Source organism: Sceloporus occidentalis, unplaced genomic scaffold (genome assembly GCF_023333645.1).
Source record: "Sceloporus occidentalis isolate IW3139 unplaced genomic scaffold, rSceOcc1.0.p SCAF_1, whole genome shotgun sequence".
Lineage (NCBI taxonomy): Eukaryota > Metazoa > Chordata > Lepidosauria > Squamata > Phrynosomatidae > Sceloporus > Sceloporus occidentalis.
In genome coordinates this window covers 80055195-80080685 of record NW_028316981.1, presented here as the reverse complement: position 1 = coordinate 80080685, position 25491 = coordinate 80055195, and the positions used below count along the sequence as shown (strand labels likewise).

Below are 25491 nucleotides of genomic sequence, written 5' to 3'. Positions count from 1 at the left end.
ACATGGCTGCCGCCATGACTATATCACAACCGCACCGCCTCCAAACGAGGCGGTGCGGTTGTGACATAGTGGGGCTGCGCGAGGGCGCCTAGTGCGCCCTTTCCGCAGCCCCGGAAGGAGCTCCGTTTCGGAGCTCCTTCCAACTTTGCGTCACTGGGCGCAGCCTTTAGATGGCTGTGCCAGTGACGCAGAGGAGAAAGGGGCCAAGTGGCCACTTTCTCCTCCCCGCCGCTGCGGGGTGTCCTTGGGGCTTGAAACCCCAAGGGCACCCCTTTCCAGGCCATGGGGGAGTGGCCTTTTGCCGCTTCCCTGCAGCCTGGAAAGCGGCGGATCGGGGCCTCAGTGGCTGCTGCTCTGGCCGCTGAGGCCCCGATCCAGCGGGGAAAGGGGCGAGTTCAGGCCGCCGCTTTTCGGTGGCCTGTAACGCGCCTGTGGCACCCTTTCCAGGGCGCAAAAAGGAGCTGCTTTTTGCAGCTCCCTTTTGCATCCTGGAAAGGCCAGATCGGGGTTGTGACATGCAGTTGCCATGGCCCCAGATCTGACTGAAACAGGCGGTTCCATGCTGCCCCTTTGGGGCTGTTTGTATGACCCCTGTGTTATTTACTATTTCAGCATAGAAATATGCATGTGGTATAAGGAAAGCACCTCTGATGAAGCTATTATACAAACAATTTTTTTGTTTTTCAATTTTTCCTGTGTTCTGTGTAGACTTAAAGATGAGTTAATACAAAGTTCTATATTTTGGAGTTTCTCTTTTCTTTTTGAAATCAGTAAAGTGTTGCATCAAAAAAGTGACAACAATTCAGCATACCATTTATTTCAGTTTTGGAAAAGAGGACTTTGCTGCATTGAAAATATGTGTCTGTTTGTTGTTATGTGTCTTCAGTTTGTTACCAACTATGTGAGACTAAGATGAACCTGTCACAGTGTTTATATGCTTTTAAATCACTTGTCAACTTATGGTGACTCCCTGGATTTCATAGCGTTTTCTCAGGGAACATATACTCAGAGGTGATTTTTCCAGTTCCTTCCTCTGAAATATAGCTTACAGCACCTGGTTGGTGGTCTCCCATCCAAGTGCTAACCAGGGCTGATACTGCTTAGCTGTCAAAATCAGATGGTATCTGGTATTTCTAGGGTATTTAGATGATGTGTATTTGAAGGTGCTGTAGAAATAAAGTTACCAGACACTGAAATATGCTTTACCTAGCCTCATACAAACTACAAACTCCGGAGACCAGGGTTCGATTTCCAGCTTGGCCATGAAACCTACTGGGTGACCTTGGGCAAGTCACAGGCTCCCTGCCTCAGGGGAAGGCAATGGCAAACCACTGAATGAATCTTGCCTTGAGGACCCCATGATAGAGTTACTATAAGCTGAAAATGATTTGAAGGCAGACAACAAAAATAATGCAGATTAAACAATAATGCTGCAATAGTTACTGAATTGCATTAAAAGGAAATATCCTTGTAATGTTAGTCTGCTCTTGATGAGAATATATTTATTTGATATATATGTATGATACAATTCACAGGAAGAAACACAGCTGTCTTTTACTTGTTAGAATACTGGCATATCTAGCCCTGCCCTCTTAGGGCTGGTGCCCTCTATATACTCTGGAAGACAAATCCTATTGGCCCAACCCAATAAGGCAAGGTAGCTGGTTTAAATGTTTTGTGATGCTTTAACTACCTGTGTTGTGTATAAGACTGTTTTAAGTTTTTAGTTTTCTAACTATTTTGGGGAAACTTTGCCTGCAGAGATGGCATAGAAATATTTCAAATAAATAAATAATTAGACTGACTGAATGGTAACATGGTAGCTGTGATGGCTGGGGCTAATGGGAGGGGTAGAGCAAAAAAACATCTGGAGGGTCCCAGGTGCCCACCCTTGTCCTAAGGGAACTCCTTTAACAAGTACTGTGTCCTGTTTGTATTGTGCCTTGAACTCTTGATTATGCTCAAATTAGTAAGGGCTTTGTGTTAACCTTGTGTGTGACCTTTCCCCCCCTCATTGTTACCAGTGAGAGGTCATCATGTTTCAGAGCCACAGTGAACAAAAGCTGTTGTGTTAACATTGATAATTTGTTTTAAATGGCTGCAACATTATTACATGATACTTAGCTGTTGTATTTTATTAAATGTGTTATTTGTTGTTAATTGCCATCAAGCTGACTTAGACTTATGGTGACCCTATGAACAAAAGACTTTCCAAGTCACACTATCTACTGCTCTGCTCAGGTCTTGCAGATTGAGGGACATGGCTTCCTTGACTGAGTCTATCCATCTGGAATGCAGTCTCCATCTTTTCCTGCTGTGTTCTACCTTAACCGAGCTATGGCCCAAAAGGCACTGACCAAATGACTCAAATTCTGGTTGCGTTTGGGACAAAGTGTTCAGATGACGCACACCCTGAATGCATTGGAAGCTGCACTGAGCCCATGTCATCTGGAAAGAACTGAGCCAAGAAGGACTGGATAGAATCTGCTCCTTCTGGCAACCTGGTTCAGGACCATGGCAGCGGCCTGATTTGGGACTTGGGTGCAGTGGTTGCCACAGTCCTGGTGTGAACGTGCTGAAGCAGCCTCACACTGGTCAGTTCAGCCTGTCTGTTTCAGGCTATTGTTGTCTTTTCTAGTGGGTCATGTCTTCTAATAAAATGGCCAAAGTGTGACAGTCTAAGTTTAGTTATCTTGGCTTTCATGGAGAGTTCAGACTTGTTTTGCTGTAGGACCCACTGATTTGTCTTCTTAGCTTTCTCCACTGTTGAGCTTTCACAACCATATATGGAAACTGGAAATATGGCCAATCATGAACAATCCTAACTTGTCTAGCTCCTTTATAGCTGCCCTTTCAGGTCGTAGTCATCTGATTTCTTGATTGCAGTCTGTGTTTTGATTGATGACTGAAGCTAGGTGTAGAAAATCTTGAACTGTTTCAGTGTCTTCTTTGTCTCCTTTAAAGATACGTAAATCATCTGTGTTCATAATTTTAGTTTTCTTAATATTCAGCTGTACACCTGCTTTTGCTCTTAGACCTCTCAGCGGCTTTCGATACTATAGATCACGGCATCCTCTTAGACCGCCTGAGGGGGTTAGGTATCGGGGGCACTGCTTTGCAGTGGTTCTGGTCCTTCCTCTCAGGCAGGTCTCAGAGGGTGCTACTTGGGGACTGTAGCTCCAGTAAGAGGTACCTCACTTGTGGGGTTCCTCAGGGGGCTATTTTGTCCCCAATGTTATTTAACATCTATATGAAGCCGCTGGGTGAGATAATACGGAGTCATGGTGCTGGGTGTTATCAGTACGCTGATGACACCCAAATCTATTTCTCCGTGTCTCGTTCGTCGGCCTCGAATTCTGATGGCATCTCTTCTCTCAATGAATGTCTTCAGGCGGTAATGGGCTGGATGAGGAAAAACAGATTGAAACTGAATCCAGACAAGACGGAGGTGCTCATGGTAGTGGCCCCGAAACCTCTGGGAAGAACTTACTGCAGCCTCTAAAATCTAGGCTTGCGGCGACCTCCCAGAGGGCATTCTCTGCTGTCGCCCCCAAACTCTGGAACGACCTGCCAGATGAGATCCGTCAGTTGACATCATTAGACAGCTTTAAAAAAGCTGTCAAGACAGATCTCTTCCGGCAGGCCTTTCCAGATTAACCATCCCGGCCCAGGTTCCCTGATTCCCTCATTCCTCCCGTGGCCCCATCTTAGTGATGGTTGAGGATCAACAGAGGGATATCAGGGGTTTTAGTTTTTAATTGTTGTTTTTATGCTTTGATATTGTGTTTTTAATATGTTATACTGTTTAATACTGTCTTAAGGGTGGGAGGGATAAAGTGTTTTTAATTGTTGTATTTTATATTTTACTGTTGTCAACCGCCCGGATTGGTTTCCCATAGGGCGGTATATAAATTATTATTATTATTATTATTATTATTATTATTATTATTATTATTACACTTGCTTTTGCACATTCTTTGATTTTATCTAGTAATCAGCCTTCCCTATTTTCTGTTAGTAGTATAGTGTCATTTGCATATGTTAAGGTGTTTGTTCCTGCAATGATAAGTTCAGTGTGTGGGTTAGACAGATCTGGTGATAAAATGCATCCTTGCTTGCCACCCTTGCTAATTGGAAAATATTCCATTACTCTGAATTCTGTCCTGACAGAAGCCTCTTGTCCTGAGTAAAGGTTATGCATCAGAATAATCAAATGTTGTGGAACACCTATTTCTTTAAGAGTGTTACATACCTTTTCGTAATCTACACAATCAAAGGCTTTGTCATGATACACAAATTACAAGCTAATTTTCTTTTGAAAGTTTTTGGTGCACTCCATTATTTAACATATTCAGAATATGATCTCCTTTTTTTCCTGAACACAGTTTGGACATCTGGTATTTCTTACTCCATATATGTTAAAAGTCTCAAGAATTTTGAACATTACTTTGCTTGCAAGGGAGATTTATGCAATGATCCTGTGATTAATGCAATCCTTGGTGTCCCTTTTCTTGGGGACTGGAATGTACAGTCAGCCTGCCATTTCCACATAATCTATTTCCATGTTTTAAACCATCCAAGGCTTCAAAATTTTTTTTCCAAAAAGCAAATCTTGACTTTGCCATTTTATATAGGTGACACCATTTTACAACATCATTATATATAATGGAATATGAGCATCTATTATGATATTCATGGAGTATCCTGCAACCAAACTCCAGTGGATACCAAGGGCCCACTGTATATAGAGCATTTCCACTCTGGTTTGTTATTTTGTTTTCTGTATTTCCTGACAGATTTTAGCTAGAGCTAGAGTACATTCTGTCTCTGTAATATGAAGCAAATCTATTGGTATGCCATCTGTTACTGGTGATTTACTTCTCCCACCTGACTTGAATGCAGCTTCCACTTCACATTCTAAAATTCTTTGAATGCATCTGACATCCTTCAATGTCTTTTATATAGTTCTTCAGTGTATTGTTTCCATAGAGTTTTTATTTGTAATTGGTCATGGAAGGTGTTCCCCAGATGGCTGTATGGCATCCCTACTTTTGGTTTAAATTTCTTTTTGATTTCTCAGACCTTGGAAGAGGTCTCTTGTTCCTCCTTTTTTGTTGTCATCATCTGTTTATCTGCATTGATATTTATAATAGTTCTCTTTGACCCTGTGCACAAATCGCTGAACAGTTAGATGTTTGGACCCTACCTAATTCATGCTTCATCAGCAAGAGTGTTCCCTTGAGTGAAATTCCGCTCACAAGAGATTTCCACTAGTGGAAAGCAAAGAAACTCCTAACAATGGCCTTCACTGTTCTCAGGGGTTCCCTGAAGCATATTTCAAAGGGGGGTTGGGGGATGCTGGGGGACAGAATTGACTACAATCCAAAATAACACTGCAGAAATAATGCAGTTTGAGACCACTTTGACTGCCCTGGCTCAGTCCTAGGGAATCCTGGGAATTATAGTTTGTTGTGACACCAGAACTCTCTGACAGAGAAAGCTGAATGTCTAACAAAAAAACTACAGTTCCCAGAATTCCTTAGCATTGAGCCAGGGAAGTTAAACTGGCCTCAAGCTTTCTGCAATGTGTTTTGGACCTAAGATCCATGTCTCTGATCTAGTAATGGAATTTCCTTATGGGATCCCCACTGCTTCAGACAGAAGAAACCCCTTCTTCCCACATAAGACTGACAATAGTTCCAACCTGATGTGTGTAGAAGATGGAACTGAATAATAATCCAAAGCTCTATGGAAATTCTGTTACTACTGTGTTGAATGGCTATAGCTTTGTTTTTTAACACACACACACACACACACACACACTCTTTCCCTTCTATGTAAGAAAAGGGAAAATCTTGGAGAGAAGAGATGAGGCTATGGCCATTTAAAGTGATGATCTTTTTCATTTCTTTCTTAATGAGCAAGGAAAATCACAGTTTTTAATGAGACACAGAAACTACAAAAGTTATATTCCCAGTAGACAGTATCCCAAACTGTTAATTTATGCAGATATAATCTTTTGTGCTACTTCCAGTGATACCAGTGGGACTAAAACCCTGTTTAAGTAGTTATTATCAGAAATGTTCAGTAATTATTAGTATTGATATTTAGCTGTTTCAGAAGGACCACTTTATAGTTAGCCTCAGTATTTATCAAATATGGTTGGGTTCTTGTGTATCTAATCCTTTGACTAATATGTTTTATGTATCTCTCAGTGAGACATTTCTGAATTACAAAATTAGAATGACACCTGTTTGCATATGCTGGACATTGACATGAATATGTGTTTGTATCAGAGATATGGGCGGAAAATTTTCTGGTGTTACACTTTTTAGTGGAAAAATTTCTGCATTTCTATAGTTTTCTGGGCTTTTGCACTGCAGTCAATGAAGTTATATTGCCTGAATATAGGATATAAAGTTCTAATTATTATAAGGAAAGAAACATTGACAGATTCTAGTGCACAGAGGAATAGACTGAGAAACGAATGCGCTGCTAAGCTTATTTTTATTTCACAAAATCTCTTGCCTCTCTGTCATTCACAAGTACAAGTTGATTGTGCCCACAGACTCACATACATCCGTAATGAAATAAAATGTTCCACTAGTTGTACTAAATCATTTTTTCTCAACTGGAAATGGAGCTGATGAATAGTGGAGAGAGTGAATGAGTGAACGTGAAGGAACTATAGTTATACCTCAGTGAAAGAAAGTTGCACTATTGATATTAGATACAACTCTTTATAGGTATGGGACCTAAAATGAATAGATTTCTTTCAGATATTGTCACTTTTGTTAAATAAAAGGCAAGTTTATGCTATTATCTTCTTTGTGGTGGTTGTGGTGGTGGTGTGCCTTCAAGTCATTTCTGACTTATAAAGACCCTAAGGTGAACCTATCACTGGGTTTTCTTGGCAATGTTTGTTCAGAAGAAGTTTTCCATTGCCTTCCTCTGAGGCTGAAAGAGTGTGACTTCCTCAAGGCCACCCAATAGATTTCAGGGGATTTGAGCAGGAATTTGAATCTTGGTCTTCAGAGCTATGTTGGGGATGCTTTGATTGTGAGTTCCTGCATGGCAGGGGGTTGGACTGGATGGCCCTTGTGGTCTCTTCCAACTCTATGATTCTATGAACTGTAGTATAGTCCCAACACACAAACCACATGCCACACTTAGATTATTAGATTATATTCCAGTAAATTAATTTCACATAAAGCTTTGGATGTGTTTGAATATAATATTTCAACAAAACATACTACGTCAGATGATATTATTATAACATTGATAAATTTTCCTTTTCTACTTTTTCTAGAAAACCTACATCACTGGTTAATAGGGTAAGAGAATAGGATTCTGTAAATATGATAGATAATGGTGTATATGTTTTCTTAAATTCCATAACTTTGCTAGTTCCTATAAACACATTATAATACTGAAAGGCTGTTCTAGATAATTGTTTGTCATGTAATTAAGTGTACAGATGTTATGAGTGATGAGGTATTGAAGAGTCTTTCTTCCCCCTGTTCGGCAACTTTTAGAAATGTTTTTGTTAAAATAAAGTAGTTATAGTTAATATATTGCATAAGCATTCACAGGAAAGTGCCACCATACTTAACATATTAAATTGTCAGTATTATGGTAATGTTTGGTACAATTGACATTATTCTTCCCAGTATTCTTTAGAAGTGGGCATTTTCTGCAGAACAATAAAAATATAGTTCTTTTTTATGTTCTTCTAGGTACTGAAAACGAGGAGAGGAAGTTTAAATATTAGCCAATAGAGGAGTCCTATATATAAGTGTATCTGAGGCCTGAAACAGATTGGTTAAAAGCAGCATGGCGGTAGCAGTAGTACTACGGTCCAGAACCCTAGTGTGTAATGGCGGCATCCCATGCATACGGGTGCCGCCATCTTGATGTAAAGGATGCATAGCATCTGCATGTTGCTGCACGTCGCTGACGTCCCGAGTGCACCAATGGTGCACTCATGACATAACCCAGGCGCTGCAAAAAAAAAACCTGGAAGAACCAGGTTCTTTTTACTCCAGAGGGGCGTTGCGTGATTTAGCGGCTGCGGCGTCCCTCCGGAATTAAAATGGGCACCTGCAGACCACCATTTTCTGGCGGTCTATCTTGGCCCCGAGTTAACTAAGTAGATGTGATCCTGAGCATTGCTTTTTTAAACAGAAACTTTGGTACCACAGGCAGAAACAACACGAGAATATGAATAGGTCACTGTGCAGTTTAATGATTTTAGTTCAGTTCAGTTTCAGCAATTTTTTTTAAAATCCAAATTTGCCGGTATGCACATGTAAAAGAAATATTTGTATCCTTTGCTATTTGATTCTAGGATCACATGTGAATACCAAAAATCTGTGCATGCTCAAGTACCGTTATATACAGTGGCATAGTAAAATTGTGTCCCTTATATAAAAGAACAAAATCAAGGTTTGATTTTTGGAATTTATATATTTTTGGACTATTTTCAAGTCATGGATAGTTGATTCCATGGACTATAGAAATGTTTTCAACCCTCTAGAGACCACTTGAAGGCTTCTTTCAAAATGTATCCAGGGACAATTCTTTGTTTTACCAGCCTCCACCTTTCTTATGACTGCCATTTTGGTGGCCAAACTTATAGATGTGTTTTCATCTTTTTGCATTTTATGCATGCTTGGTAAGGGATTCTGGACCAGTTTATATGCAGTGTGGCAGCAGTACTCATCCCACTTGTGTACCTAGAAAGATCTGCCACTTCAAAACAGTGTGGTACTTGGTTGCCCAGATGGTGGAGGCCACACTGCTCTAGACAGTATATCAGGTTCAGTTCATGCTCCCTTCAAAGTCCCATCCTGCTACCAATGGCTGTACTAGATTATACTATAGTAGGTGTAAGAATTTCTGGCTGCCACTTGGGGAGGAACAACACACATTTTGAAAGTCATATCCTCAATTCAATATCTATGATGAAGCAGAAGAGCCAGCATGTTGTAGTGGTTTGAGTGTGACTCTGGGGACCAGAGTTCAAATCCCCCACTCAGCCACTTGGGTATGTCTCACACACATAGCCTCAGATGAATGTAATGGCAGCCCCTCTCTGAACATGTTTGGTCAAGAAAACCTCATTATAGGGTCACTTTAGGGTCACCATAAGTTAGAAACGACTTGAAGGCACACAACACACAGGATGAAGCAGATCCTGAAAGGAAAAATGTGTGCCACTACCAAATGGTCACCCCAACAAGACTCTAATGCTGTGGGACAGTTGCTCTGTATCCTCTGGATAAGCAGATATAGTGGATCTCTCTTGTGGCCTGCACAGATCAGAGAGTGAGATGGAGCCTGGATCTGGAGGAAGTAGTTGGGGGTGGGAATAATATGTATTAACAGCTGCTGCACATATTCCCCATACACAGCAAGTGTTTGTAAGGGGACAAAAGGGAGAGAGGAATGATTGCTACTTGCATTCTCAGCTGGTGCTCATATTGCAGCCTTCCACCCTGCACTGCTATTCACTGTGAGCATAAGTCCCCTTATAAGTTACAGTCAAGTGGGTTGTGAGTGTGGCACTTGTTGTGCTCCTTGCATCTGCTCCATGCATCCCGGCTGTAGTCAAGAGTGTTCATGAGTAGCAGTAGTTTCAGTGGAATGCCTAGCTTTTGCCTGGCAGAAATCTTAATACTGTGTGGAGGGATGAGTATGTGGGGAAAACTACTTCCCATTGTTGGAGGCTGGGGGAGTGCATGGTGGTAAAGAGAGAGGCCAATGTATATTTCATCCAGGACATGATGCTCATCTATGGCAAAGAGATGGATGGGAGGGTGGGGTGGGGTGGCAGAAGGCAGTTGCAGCTGCCCCCCCCCTTTTCTTTGCTAATCTGTGTGGGGTGCTCACCCCCAATTATTTGGATTAGAGTGGGAAGGTTGATGCTGCCTCCAAGGATACCTACTGAGGAGCATCATCTATGCCTCTCACTTTTCAAAATGAGTACCCAGAGCAGACTTCCATCATATCAGATAAGCAGCAATAATTGTAACAAAGCAACAGCAGCAACCCACAATGGGAACAATTATAAATAACCACAGCATCAGTGGGTTCATTTTCATCACATGCCAAGCCAAGTCTCATGAATGGGTTGGTTGAAATGCTCCTCACTGGGAGCTAAACCAACCATCGAGTTCATTGAGTTTTTTAGCATTGGGCAGCTTCCCTTCTCAAGTTTGTCCCCACATGGTAGACCACAAAAGAAATGTAGAGTTTGTTCCCAGACACTACAGTAAGCCAGTTTCAGAGCCAGGTTCCTTAGTTTGTTTGGCTCCTCCTGTTGCTGGCTGGACCAGTTGGACAGCATTTATTAGTATGTGGCTCATTCACAACACTCCAGATTTCCAGTGAATTCCTGAAATGGCATGTTGTGTAAAGTACAGTAAAATAAGGATAGCAATCAGTTCATACCATTTTGCATTAAACAATTAGCAGTAAACTAACCTATTGCAGTTAGCTTAGAACTAAGCAGAGAACAAGATAGAGCCTATGACATTACGTGCAGTACATAATAAATCTCTACTCCACAAGGGCAACGTTGGATTCTCTATAATTAATCTTGAAGTATTGGTTGCCAGGTTCACCTTTCTCTCTCATGGTACCCTTCCTTCCAACTCTCAACTCAATGTCCTCTCTGTCCCTTCCATATCTTTCACCTAGGGAGATAATGATTGCCCTTATACTGTTTTAGTATTATTCAGACTGCATTCGCACTGCAGAAATAATCTCATTTCACACCACTTTAACTGCCATGGCTCAGTGCTATGGGATTCTGGGAATTGCAGTTTTTTGTGGCACCAGAGCTCTCTGACAGAGAAGGCTAAGTGTTTCACAAAACTACAGTTTTCAGAATTCCATAGCATTGAGCCATGGCAGTTAAATTGGTATCAAACTGGATTATTTCTGCAGTGTGGGTGCAGCCTAAATCTCTCACCATCAAGTACGGTACCTATCCATCACAGTATTCCTGAAGCAGGCTTTATCATGCTTCTGATGGGGAAACAGGAAGCAAAATGACATTGCTCAGCCTCCTTGGTATTAGTGTTCTAGAGAGGCAAGTATAGTGCACCCTTTCTTTATGTGGGGGATCTGTTCCAGACCCCCCCCCACGCGTAAAAGAAAAAAACGTGTAAGCTCGAGCCCCATTGGAAGTAATGGGACTCTTGCCCACCACGCTGCGGTCATGCGCCCCATTACTTCTTCTGGGGCACATGAGGCTTTTTTCTGGCCTGCGTATGATGTGGGCGCACTGTACTAGTAATGGTCTCAAGTTTCTGCACTGTACTGGAGACAGGCTGAATGTACTAAGTGCCTTTCCTCCCTGTTTCAATCTTCCACCTTGTGAGTTCCTTTTTTTTTAACATTTATGAGATGGCTTCAATTCTCAACTAGGAGAAAGGCAGGATAGAAGTAAATAAGTAACAAACTAAGTAAACACATTCTGAGCCCAGAGAGGTATAACCAGTCAGTCTATCACCTGTCCTGTAGTCTTCTTGTGAGGAGTTTATATACTGGTGGCATACTTTCATTGAATGCTGAATTGTACCATATGTTATGCAGTTGTCGCAACATCGGCAAGATGGTGGTTGATGTAGAGTTGGTTTACATACTGGGAGTTACTGGAATGGGAGTTACTGGCACTGAATCAGTTGTCAAGTACAGTTCCACTATTGACAGGAGCATGGCCTTGCAGGATTAAACGATGTAGTGTGGGTGTTTGCCCTTTGCTGCCTGAACTCCACTGAGTTTAATTGTTCTGCTGGTGTGTCTTCACCAGCAGAAGAGGTCCACTAGCAAGGCATGCTAGTGGTGTATCTGTTACAGTGCCAGTGTATCTTGTATTCCACTTGGCTACCTTGGCTTCTGTCAACTGCCATAGTTCTTCAGCTGGGTGCAGTTTGAATACAGGATTGTACCTTAAGCCATACATTTTCCAGTATTGTTTTAGTCTAAAACTGTGAATCATAATTTTGTTAAATTATGATCAATGTTTGGAGAACCAGTGTTGTAGATTTATGATAGAATTTACTTTTAAAATTAGACTGTTTCTACAATTATCTTCCATTTAAATCATGTTTGATTTCTAAATTAATTTTATGGAGAGTTAAGTCTTTCAAACTGTAAATATATATTGTGCCCACTACTGTAATCTTTCTCTTGCTCTCTCTTGTTTTGTGTAGTGGAAAATTAAAATTAAGAACTTGTATTTGTCCTGGTGCTAATAATTCAGTTTGAGCTTACAGTTTCCCATTTTGTAACTTCTTTTAAATTACAGTCAAGTTAGGATTCAATAGCAAATCAGTGCCTGGGAATTTGTGGCTCTCTGAAACAGCAGAAAAACAATATGTGGAGAGCATGGCTTGGAAAGGAGAAGCAGCAGACAGGAAGTTTTTCTTCTTAACTCTTTCCCCTAGTTGCTTTTCTCCAACAAATTCTCAGATGTGTTTTCTTCTGCCTGAAGAGAAACAATAGGCAGAGATGAGTTAAGGGCCTTCCACGCCACATCGGGATCATACTGTTCCATTCAACTGTTCAGCATGGAACAATAAAATTTTGTTAGGGTCAGTGTAGAATTTGGAAAGTTAAGATTATGATAATTTTAATTTTTAAAAATAATTTTAGCAACTATAAATAGGAGCTTATTTGTCCTGAACATATTAAAAGAATTATTATTTAGTAGTTGAATGAATTCTGTATTCTGTAAGTTCTGCTCTTTTAACTTTTAGGTATTAGAATTTTACATTTAAGGAAGCTGCTGAAGAAAGGACATGCCTTCATACATGGCTTTGTGTATTGTTTATGAAAATACTTGTGGAAGCTTTATTGCGAAGCAGAATGGGACTCAGTTCAGAAGACACAACCAACTATGATCCAGAGCTACTTTTCCTTCTATCAAGCATTTCCGTTTGTGTGGTGCCACTGGCTCTGGGATCAGAGCTGCTATGTGTGTGTGTGTGTTTTCAGTTCAAACGTCATGCTAAAACAATTACATTCAAACAATAGCCTCTGATTCTGATTTACTGGCTGATTGGAAACCACTGTATGGAAATGCATTACAGCAAGCCATCATTAACCATGGCTTGGTGTGATGTTTGAACTGAGCAGTGGTTACTTTAGCCAAATAATTTTTTTTCTATTGACAATTTAAAATATTGAATATTTTGAAGTGATATTACCAAAATACTTATTTGATAAGTATCTTTAAATGCCTACAGCTGCCATCTGAACACATATGTGAGAGTTTTCTTAGGCAAGGAATACTCAGAAGTTGTTTTGCCAGTTTCTTCCTCTGAAATATAGCCTACAGCACTTGACCTTCGTTGACAGTCTCCCATCCAAGTACCAACCAGGGCTGACACTGCTTAGCATCCAAAATCAGATGGGATCTGATGCCTTTAAGATATTTAGGCCCTTGTACACACCTAATGACAAGTAAAACCAAATTAGAAAATGATTTTTAAAAAGACACTTTTTAAAAATATATTAATAGCTATGAATGTGATTTATCATCATTTTTCCTTCCACAATTATTAATGCTTTTGTACTCTAAATAATGACTGTCCTTCTAGCAAGATAAGATGCAACAAATTTCCTGGAATGCTTTTAGTTTTTGATGTGGGACTGTGCTGACTTATTCCACTGGAACTGAAATCTGAAATCCTGCAAAGAAAGTGAGTGTGTATTGGATTCCCAGTTGGCAAAGAGATTGGCAAGGCTGCATTTTATCACTATGGTGCTTTACAGATCGCCCAAAAGGGCGGTCTGCCGGCACCTGTGTTTGCTGTGTGAAGGACTGCAGCGGACAAACCGTGCGGTTCCTCAGCACAGCAAGAAGTACCCGCAAAAAGCGGGTTCTTCTTACTGCGCCGTTGTGACGTCGCAAGGTGCCAGTGGTGCTCTTGCGGCATCACAAGGGCACCGAGACGTGCGGACGCTAGGTGTCTGTCACATCAAAATGGCGGTGCCCATCTGTATAGGGCACCACCATTTTGACACCCTCATTATGTGCGAGGGGCACGGCGTGTCAGGAAGTGCTGCCCCTCGCACATAATGACGGCGACCAATAGGGCCCGTCTGGAACGCACTAATGTCTCTTCAATCTATGTGCAGAAAATATCATATGTAGAGCAGGTTTAGACATGTAAGAAGGAAGAGTTAAGATAGTAAGAGGGAACATCAACAATCTAAGATATGCAGATGACGCCATCCTACTAGTGGAAAGCATCATAGACTTGGAACAATAACTTAAAGAAAGTAAAGAAAGTGCAAAGGTTAAACATAAAGAAAACAAAATAAATTGCCATGGAGGATTTGCCATGGAGGATAAATTCAACCTAGATAACCAGAAAATCAAAATAGTCTGTTGTACATCGCTTTGATTGCTTGGTAAAAAGCAAGATAAAAATAAAACAATTATTTTTATTATTTTCATTAAAGATTTCTCATACTGTGGATTAAACATTGATCAAAATATAGACTGCAGAAAAGAAATCAAAAGAATGTTAGGAATGGGAATAAAAGCTAAAATCCTAAAGTGTAAAGTTAGACAGCTGAACACTAAAGTCAGAATTGTCCAAGCCATTGGACAGTGGAGCCTTGCCTTATGCGGGGGATCCGTTCTGGCTCCCCCTGCCTGTAAGGCAAATCCCGTAAGGCAAATCCCACGTAAGCTTGAGACCCATTCAGTGTAATGGGGCTTGGGCTCGTGGCAGCACACATGCCGTTCATTTCATGGTGACACAGCTTTCACATAAACAGGAAGTTGCGTATGGTGTGCCCGTGTATGGAGCGAGTGCACTGTATTCCCTGTTACCACTTACGGATGTGAGAGCAGGACAGTGAAGAAAGCAGACAAGAAGAAAATTAATTCATTCAAGATGTGGTGCTGGAGAAGACTACTGAGGATACTGTGGATGGCCAAAAAGACAAACAATTGGGTCCCAGAATAAATTAAGCCTGAATTCTCTCTGAAAACCAAGATGACTAAATTGAGGCTGTAGTACTTTGGCCATATCATGAGAAGCCAAGACTCATTAGAAAAGACAGTGATGCTGGGGAAGGTAGAGGGCAGTAGAAAGAGAAGACTGCATGCCAGATAAAGAGACTCAATCAGGGAGACCACAGGCCTCAGCCTACAAGACCTGAGCAGAGAGGTGGAGAGTAGTAGGCTTGGAGATGTCTCATTCACAGGTTCACCATGAGTTGAGGTCAACTCAAAGGCAGCTAACAACAACAAAAATATGTTTGCAGCTCTTTCTTTCTCATTTGAAAAGACTTGGATTTATTTGTAGGGTTATTATTTTTAAGGAGTGTCTTCAAACTATGTCATTTTTAAAGGAGAACTTAGTTTTTAAATGTAGAGGTTTCGCGATCATAATTCTATGTAGCAGAATCATGTCTAGAATTGCGAGGAGAACACTCTTGATACCTACAAGAGCTGATAATTTTTATTTTCTGGCAGAAGCCTCTTGCACTTTAATCTTGGGGAATTGAGAGTTGTTCTGGAGGGAGAAGGAGAACACATCTGTGCAACCCTCCCATTTTTGGAGTTGCGTGATAAGGAAAACCAGAGGTGAAGTGAGAATATACAAATGAGTCCTCAGTATCCACTGGAGCTTACTTCGAGGACCACCATCCCTCCCTCGATACCAAAATCTGTGAATGCTCAAGTCTCATTACATACAGTGGGATGTGGGGATGAGACAGGGACGTAGCCAAGGGGGGGGGGGGTTCTTGGGGTCCAGACCCCCCCTTCCATTAGAAAAATGAATGGTGTGTGCTGCTGCGCCACGGCACTCAAGCCCCATTATAATGGTGGCACTTAGTCTGGACTCCCCCTTCCTAAAATCCTAGCTATGTCCCTGGATGAGAGTAGGTTATGGTGGTGGAATCACACAAGAATCTTTCTTCTTAAAATCTCAGCGAAGGCAAAATGTCTTGGTGTGCTTAAAGCTTAACAAAACTGAAAGAAGCTAGGTGCACAGCTGCAGGTATGCAAGAGGGATGTGATCCAATTTAGTTATTGTGGGCTATAGAGTATGAGTGGGCTTTCTAACTCTCCCATCATTGTCATGCCACAGCTTCCTATAGCAGTTTGCCTTTGGCAGTGCCACTAAGGCTGATGGAAGTTCTGGACCGAAACATCTTAGATGGCCATAGTTGTCCAACCCTGTGATACAAGAATCTTAGGCCTGTCACTTCATATGGCAGAACTGGGGAAACTTTGACCCTCCAACTGTTGGGAACGTAACACCCAACATAGCCAGTGATGAGGGTTGCTGAAAGTTGCAGTTTAACAGCATCTTGAGAGCTACACATTTCCCATACACGAGTAAGCCATTAATTGAAAAGATGGCCGAACATTCTGTAGGGCCAAAGCTTTCCTGCCTGTTCAGGTCTAAGCTGTGTTAGTTTACTAGCCAAAGAAGGGATTCTAGTTTGAAAAACCAGCCCATGGGACTATATGGAGCTCGACCATCTGTAGGCCTGCAACCACTGAGAAATGTCAGGAAGGAGAGAATGTAGAAAACAATATTTCCTGGATTTCTTTAGTTCAAAAGTCATATTTTTTTCTCTCATGAAATTCCTACTTCAGGCTACCATTAATTATTGCTCTTTCTAACTAATATCTAAAGGACACATTTTGGCTGGTTGAAGGACAAACTTTAATAAACAAATGCTCAACAAATTCTGCAACTTGAATCTATATTAATTTATTGAGTATTAAACACAGTAGATCTTATTCCTGAAGAAGAATGTGTTGGATTAGTATCTAAAATCAAAGTGTAAGTAGGAACAATTGAAAGTTACGAAGTACTGCATAACTTGAGTAGAGGTAATTTTCCCCTGTCATCTCCACCTTTACCTGCTTTTAAAATACAGTCTTTGAGGATTATGGGAGTGTTAACATACTCTGGCCACCTCTGTAAATTGGTTTCTTGTCTCTTGCCAAATTTTGGATTTTGTTATTAGGTTTTAAGAGTAGAGCAATGCCCATGATAACCTAAGAACCTTAAATGAAGATTACTTGGGAAGATGTTGGTTTCTATCATGAATTATAATAAAAGTAAACAGATCTCAATGTAGTTGTTCAAAAATTCTGCTCACAGAGTTTTAGTGATCCAGATTGAGGGGGGAAATATCTATTTGAAGAATACACTGTAGCCTATGAACACTCATGCTACAAATGAAGTGTCGTTTTTAAGGTGTCACCAAACTCCTTGGTCATTCTTATATTTTTGTAATAATATCTCCCTTGACAGAAAAGAAGTATAAGTATCTTGGTGCCCATACTCTATACATAGTCCATATTATGTAGTTGTACCAAAAACAGCAATACAAATGGTTTTTAAAACATTTGAATATAATATTCAAATGCAATGCTTGAACATACATTATTGTATGAAGGAAAAACATAATTGGAAAGAAAAGAACAACCATTCAGAAGTAACAGAGTTAATTTCACTTTAAAATAAAAGGGGGGGGGGTCAAGTTGTGTAAAGCCAGGATACTTCCTTGGCCAATGCCTGTGTTGAAAAATTAAAAGAAGAAGAAGAAGAAAGATTGGGGGGAAAAACAGGTTGTAAAACTGCCAAGAGGGTAAAATACTTAGGAATATGGTTAGCGAATAACAATCTGAAATTATATGAAAATAATTATAAAGAAAAATGGGAAGAAGTAAGACATGATCTTATTAAATGGAACAAACTGAATCTATCGATCCTAGGGAGAATTGCTCTTATTAAAATGGCAGTGCTCCCCAAACTTTTATTTTTATTTTACAATTTGCCAATCATCTGTAAAGAAGAAATAATAAAAAGCTGGGACAAAGAATTAAAAAAGTTTGTTTGGAGTGGAAGGAAAGCAAGAGTGAAGTGGAACGTATTAAAGGATAGTAAGGATAGAGGGGGAAATGCATTACCAGATATAAAATTATATATATGGGCTGCTAAATTATGTTGGATTCAGGATTGGGTAAAGCTAGACAATAGAGATCTTTTGAATCTTGAAGGAAACGACTTAAAACATGGTTGGCATTTATATTTGTTTTGTAAGGATCAAAAAATAATAAAGGGTTTCTTAGATCATCCCATTAGGAAAGCACTTTTCGATACGTGGGTGAAAGTAAAGATAATGTTTTATAGGAAATTGCCAATGTGGATATCAAGTCAAGAGGCTTGTAGATATATATGGAACCAAAAGGAAAAATGGCTGACGTATAATGACTTGATTAAAATAGAGAGTAAGGGGAAGATAAGATTAAAGGAGTGGAAGGAATTGGCAGAAGAAGGTGTTAAAATAGATTGGTTAGAATACGCACAAATAAAAGCAAAATACAAGAAAGATGACAAGGAATACGGGATTGACACGGTAATAAATGAATTAGACGTAATATGGTGGAAAAACGAGAAAAAGAAGATAAGTAAATTTTACAATGTACTTTTGAAAAGAGTCTTGGAGGAAGAAGTTATAAAAAGCAACATGGTGCGCTGGGCGCAAGATTTTGGACGCCCAATTGCATATGAAGCGTGGCAAAAATCCTGGATAAAAACGAATAGGTTTACCGCCTCGCAAGCCTTAAAAGAAAATTACTTCAAAATTACAAACAGGTGGTACCTTACTCCGGTAAAGATCAAAAGAATTTATAAATTAAGCGAATTAAAATGTTGGAGATGCAAAAAAAAAAAAAAAAAAAAAAAGAAGAAGAAGAGGGGTCATTATTTCATATGTGGTGGGCATGTAAAAAGATTAGTGAATTTTGGCACCAAATCCATTTAGAAATACAAACGATTTTTAGTTGTAAGATTGATTTCTCACTGGAATTATATTTGTTGAATATGTTGACCGATATTGATAAAGTAACAGAAAAGAAGTACTGGAGAGTGCTCCTATATTTGATAACAGCAGCGAGACTAATTATCGCACAAAATTGGAAGAGTAATAAAACCCTGAGTATAGAAAATTGGAGATTCAAAATACAAGAAATGAAAGAAATGGACAGGCTTACGAGATTATTAAATAACAGACCAGAGGAGGATTGGAAACAAGAATGGAATCCGGTAATAAGTTATTGTGAAAAATCTTTTGACCTTAAAGAGGAGTTATGGATATGTTAATAGTAGAGAAGTGAAAGGGAAGATATATGGTATAAAATTAATGAGAACAAATTGTAAATAGAATATAGAGAAATAAATGATAACTCAAAAAGATTAATCATTCGGTAAGTGGACAAACACAAGCCGACTCAAGGTAGAGGTCGCCTTTAAAAAAAATTAATATAATAATGTAGCGCTATCTTGATAGGACTAAATTTCATAGCTGGCTGATAGAAATAATGTTTTGCTGCTGAGCACAGCCATAATTTGTGAACACCTTGCAAAAAAGTATGTGGTACACCTTATGTCTCTACCTTGCTGGAGTGAAATATGGATACATGCAGGGCACTCGTAAACATGTTTACATGGAAAATAAGATGTATTCTCAGGCAAAAGTGCATAGTATTTCAGCCTGAGTGTTCAGAAGTGTTCAGTTACCAAAAATATTGGGACCCTGCATCCTTAAATAGGGAATTTCAGTAAGTATATACTTTGTATGATGAACTACAAAACTGTTCTTCTTTTATGGAAGTGGTTGTAGTGTTCAGTTTATTTCAGTGGGGTATAGTAGGGATACTTTGCACATGGCTATTTTTTGATTTGGTAAAGAAGATCTAGGTCTTCACATAGAAAGATAGTAAGTTTACTAACAGGTTAGAAGAATAAGTAGTTTATCTGCCTTGGTTTATTTTTTAAAATGAGTGAAAATCTTAATATTGATGTCTTTCTGAGTTTCCAAAGGAAGTACAAATTGACTTTAAAACATCAGAACAAACAAACAAAAAATACAAGTGAATTCTTCAGTTCTCATTCCCACCTTTAATATTTATTTCTTTATTTTAATATTTTTCAAAGTAAACACATACATACATAGACTTGACATTAAAAACAAAAACAGAGAAAAGGTGAATCTTAATGACATATACTACATCTCCTACCCCTACCCCCACTTTAAAAAAAAGACATCCCTCTTTTCTCTAATCGCCACTTAATCTATATTCTAGTTCCTCCTCCCTTCATTGTCCTATCATTATTTACTCTTCACTAATTGTCTATTGTGTATCAGCTTTTCTTTGTAAAGTTTGATAAATTTTAATTTACTCCCTAGACATCAAATCCCATAATAGTAATGCCCCCCTTATTTTTGTATGTGGACTGTAAAAGGTTTCCATCTTTGTAAAAAGGTTTCTTCTGAATTTCACCATATATAATTAGTTAATTTATCCAATTCCACAATGTCCATTAACTTACGTAATCATTCTAATTATTCCCACCTTTCAGTCTTTGAGCTAAGCCAGTTGTGTCTTGCAGTCTGAGTAGCTCTTGCTATGTCCATTAGAGGTTCATGTGTCTCAATTTAGTTTCTTCTTTTATTTCAAAGGGTCAAATCAAGAAGAAACCTACTCCAGTAAAGTATGAAGCTGGAGATCTTGTATGGGCGAAGTTCAACCGACGTCCATGGTGGCCCTGTAAAATTTGTCATGATCCCATCCTAGATACTCATTCAAAAATGAAAGGTAATATATGAATTGCATTTTGTGATAAGAAAATTAGTGTTCTGTGTTGATGATAGTTGTCTTTTGCAAATGATCTGTGTTAAGGATGTGTTAACCTGAATAGTCATTTACAAGGGAAAAGTCATAATAGGAATAGCAAGAGTCATAATAGGAATAACTCAGTCCTAAAGACGTGAATTACATCCTATTGAAATGACTGGAGATTGTTCATTTTTCTTTTCTTTTTTTGGTAGTGTGCTTAGGATTGTTTTTTAAATTATCAGTTTTGTAAGTGTGTGCTACTTGTTAATATTCAATTCAAAGTACATTTATCTTTTGAGTGCAAGTTGAATGTACGGTACTTCTGTTCCTATACTTTGATATCTAAATGCTAATCATGTTAATCTTGTTTTAATAGTTTCCAGTCGCAGACCATATCGGCAGTACTATGTGGAAGCCTTGGGGGACCCATCTGAAAGGGCCTGGGTTGTAGGAAAAGCTATTGTAGTCTTTGAAGGAAGACATCAGTTTGAAGAACTGCCTTTCCTTCGACGAAAAAAGAAGCAAAAAGAGGAGGACCACAGGCACAAGGTACAGTTCTTGTTCTTAAATATTTTGTTCCTAGGTTATCCTGTCCAAGTCAAAAATAGAAGAATAAGACAGAATCAACTCAAAAGAACTTTAAACACATGCATAATTCTCCTGCTGAAATCAGCAAGATACCAAAACATGTAGTTTTGCTTAGATTGTGCTCATGCCATTTTAAATCTCTCCTCTCAATGAATGTCTTAAGGCGGTAATGGTCTGGATGAGGGAAAACTGACTTAAAGTTGAATCCAGATAAGACGGAGGTACTTGCTATAGGAACCCCGAAACCGTTCCTAGACGGGGTCACACTTCCCCTAAAGGACTGTGTTAGTAGTTTTGGAGTGCTCCTGGACTCGTCCTTCAGTTGACAGGTCAGATAGATGCGATGGCGAGGAGCGCTTGTTATCAGCTTCAACTGATATGCCAACTACGACTCTACTTGGCATCAGGTGACCTAGAAACAGTAGTACACGCTGTGGTAACATCTCGACTGGACTTCTGCAATGTGCTCTACATGGGGCTACCCTTGTAACTGACTCGGAAGCTTCAATTAATCCAAAATATGGCAGCCAGGTTGGTCACCAGAAAATCAAAAGGAGACCATATAACTCCAGTTCTGAAATCTTTATATTGGCTGCCTATTAGTTTCCAGGCACAGTACAAGGTGTTGGTAATCACCTTTAAAGCCCTACATGGCTTAGGTCAAGCTTACTTAAAGGAATGTCTCCTTCCATACAATCCATCCCGCACACTCAGATCCTCTGGGACAAATTTACTACAGACCAAGAAGACCAGACTTGCTATTGTTCCCCAGAGGACCTTTTCATCAGCCGCTCCTAAACTTTGAAAAGCTATCAAGACAGATCTCTTCCGGTTGGGCATTCCCAGACTGATTCATGGGCCCTCTCCACTGTCCCACAACTGTGCCTCCTTGACTCTCCCTTAAATTGCCTCATTGTAATGGGGATTAAATTTTAATATAATTTTAAATGCGATTTTAATAACTGATTTTTATGCTGTTGTATTTTAAATTGTGGGTTAGGGATTGTGTTATTATTTTACCATGTTTTCTTTTTGATTGTAACCCACCCCAATCCTCCAGGGAGAGGTGGATTATTATTATTATTATTATTATTATTATTATTATTATTATTATTATTAAAGTCCTAAGAATAATTAATTGGATTTGGGACATTGCGCTTGTTAGTAAAAGAATTTCTTATTTCTTGGCTTGTCCACATATCTACCTGTGATTGGAGAATCAACTGAAATAACAGCTGGTCATTATATTTTAACAAGCAAACAACATGTTATTTATGGAAGAAAATTTGTTCACCTGAAGGGTGAGGGGGCAGGGATGGAAGATTGCTTTAATTTTTGTAGATGCCAGCATCCAAGGTTATTTTAAATTCCTATTTCCATTTTAATATCTCAGCTGCAAATTGCTTTTATAAAATATCCAATTTCTTTTGAGTCTAGCCTAACCCTAAAGACTATCATCATAAAGATTCTGCTCTGTTTTTTTGTTATGTTTTTTCTGCATCACAGACATTCTAGAGCTGAACTCCTGCAGATTATAATCTCACTAGCATGCTTGAGTCTCAGTGTCTTCAGGGAAAGAGCATTCAGTTGGACTTCAGTATTTCTGTCATAGAACTGAAAAATCATACAGTTGGAAGAATAATGTAGTCCATTTTATAGTTGGACATAATAATAATAATAATAATAATAATAATAATAATAATAATAAATTTTATTTGTATTTCCCTCCTCTCCCTGCGGATCGAGGCGGGATTACAGCAAAGAATAAAAACCACAATACAATACAAAATACAATATTATCTAAAAATACAGTCTGTAAAACAACAGCAATATTACTACCAATCACTAAAAAGGTCAAATCGTCATCAATTTTCTGTGCTATCAAGTTAGAGTGGGAATGTTCCATAAAATCAGCTAGAAAAGGTCAGGTGGATAGGCCCTCCAGAAGAGATCCGTCTTAACTGCCTTTTTAAAGGCTTCTAAGGAGGTAATGAGACAGATCTCTTCCAATAAGTTGTTCCATAACTAGGGGCCGCAGCTGTAAACACTTTATGGGAAGCTGTAGTTAGTCTAGTTTTCATATGTTCCAATAGTTTCTTCCCTGATGTGCTAACAGTGCAGGGTGGATTGTGTAGGGAGAGATGTTCCCTTAGGTAACTTGGGCCCAAGCCATGTAGGGCTTTAAAGGCAATAACCAACACTTTGTATTGTGCCCAGAAGCTGATTGGCAGCCAATGAAGAAACAATGAGGATAATGGAGCAGAGGACAGAATAGGGGAATTTCAGCACAGAATAAGTAAAGAAATAGTAGAGGAATACCTTGTTAATCTAAATGAATTTAAGTCTCCAGGACCAGATGAGCTACATCCAAGGGTATTCAAAGAGCTGTCAAATGTAATATCTGAGCTATTGGCAATAATCTTTGAGAACTCCTGGAGAACAGGAGAAGTCCTAGCAGACTGGAGGAGGGCAAACGTTGTCCCCATCTTCAAAAAGGGGAAAAAAAGAGGACCCCAACAATTATCATCCAGTTATTCTGACATCTATACTAGAGCAGATCATTAAACAGAGAGTCTGTGAACATCTAGAAAACAATGCCATAATCACAAAAAGTCAACACGGGTTTCAGAGAAAGAAGTCTTGCCAGACAAACCTGATCTCTTTTTTTGATAAAATTACCAGCTTGTTAGATGAAGGGAATGCTGTGGATGTAGTATATCTTGATTTCAGTAAGGCCTTTGACAAAGTTCCCCATGAGAAGCTTGTAAAATGTGGGCTAGACAAGGCAACTGTTACATGGATTTGTAATTGGTTGACTGGCCGAACCCAAAGGGTGCTCAACAATGGCTCCTTTTCATCCTGGAGAGAAGTGACCAGTGGGGTCCCCCAGGGCTCTGTCCTGGGCCCAGTGCTATTCAACATCTTTATCAATGACTTGGGACGACAGAATTAGGGGCATACTTATCAAATTTGCAGATGACACCAAACTAGGGGGAGTAGCTAATACCCCAGAGGACAGGATCAAAATTCAAGATGACCTGAATAGACTAGAAAACTGGGCCAAAGCTAACAAAATGAAATTCAACATAGAGAAATGTAAGGTACTGCACTTCGGGTGGAAAAATGAAATGCACAGATATAGGAAGGGTGACACCTGGCTGAATGAAACTACATGTGAAAGGGATCTGGGAGTCCAAGTAGACCACAAGTTGAACATGAGTCAAAAGTGCGATACAGCAGCTAAAAAGGCCAATGCAATTTTAGGCTGCATCAATAGAAGTATAGTGTCTAGATCAAGAGAAGTAATAGTGCCACTGTATTCTGCTCTGGTCAGGCCCCACCTGGAATATTGTGTCCAGTTCTGGGCACCACAATTCAAAAAGGACATTGAGAAACTGGAGCGTGTCCAAAGGAGAGCGACTAAAAATGGTGAAGGGTCTGAAAGCCATGCCCTACGAGGACCAACTTAGGGAGCTGGGGATGTTTAGCCTGGAGAAGAGAAGGTTAAGAGGTGATATGATAAGCCTTGTTTAAATATTTGAAGGGATGTCATATTGAGGAGGGAGCAAGCTTGTTTTCTGTTGCTCCAGAGACTAGGACCCGGAACAATGGATGCAAGCTACAGCAAAAGAGATTCCACCTCAACATTAGGAAGAACTTCCTGACAGTAAGGGCTGTCTGACAGTGGAACACACTCCCTCAGAGTGTAGTGGAATCTCCCTCCTTGGAGGTCTTTAAGCAGAGGCTGGATGGCCATCTGTCGGGGATTTCCTGCATGGCAGGGGGTTGGACTGGATGGCCCCTGCGGTCTCTTCCAGCTCTACAATTCTATGATTCTATGAGTAATATGGTCAGATCTTGATGTTCCTATGACCAATCTAGCTGCAGCATTTTAGATCAGTTGAAGCTTCTGAACTTGATACAAAGGTACCCCCATGTAGAGTGCGTTACAGAAATCAAGACGAGAGATTACCAGTGTGTGTACTATGCTTCAAGGTCCCTCTGGGCCAGGTTGGGACGCAGTTGGCGTATCAACCAAAGTTGGTACCAAGGACTCCTAGCCATTGCCTCCACCTGAGATGACAGCTGTAGAGACGAGTCCAGGAGTACTCCCAAACTGCGTTTGAATGATACAGTTGGGTCATCTAGTCCAACTCTCTCATGGAGGAACGCACAACTAAAGCACTCCTGAGAGATAGCCATCCAACCCCTGTTTAAAGACCTTGAAA

The 25491-nt window shown here is 39.8% G+C and overlaps 1 protein-coding gene across 2 annotated transcripts in view; it reads left to right on the top strand.

Annotated features, from left to right (window-relative positions):
- NSD1 (nuclear receptor binding SET domain protein 1) overlaps positions 1-25491 on the top strand; it is a 111901-nt gene that overhangs the window by 20223 nt on the left and 66187 nt on the right. For both annotated transcript variants that reach the window (XM_089527191.1, XM_089527198.1), the window contains exons 3-4: positions 20518-20653; positions 21051-21223. In XM_089527191.1, the coding sequence (XP_089383317.1) occupies positions 20518-20653; positions 21051-21223 (309 nt within the window). The remainder of the gene's footprint in view (positions 1-20517; positions 20654-21050; positions 21224-25491) is intronic.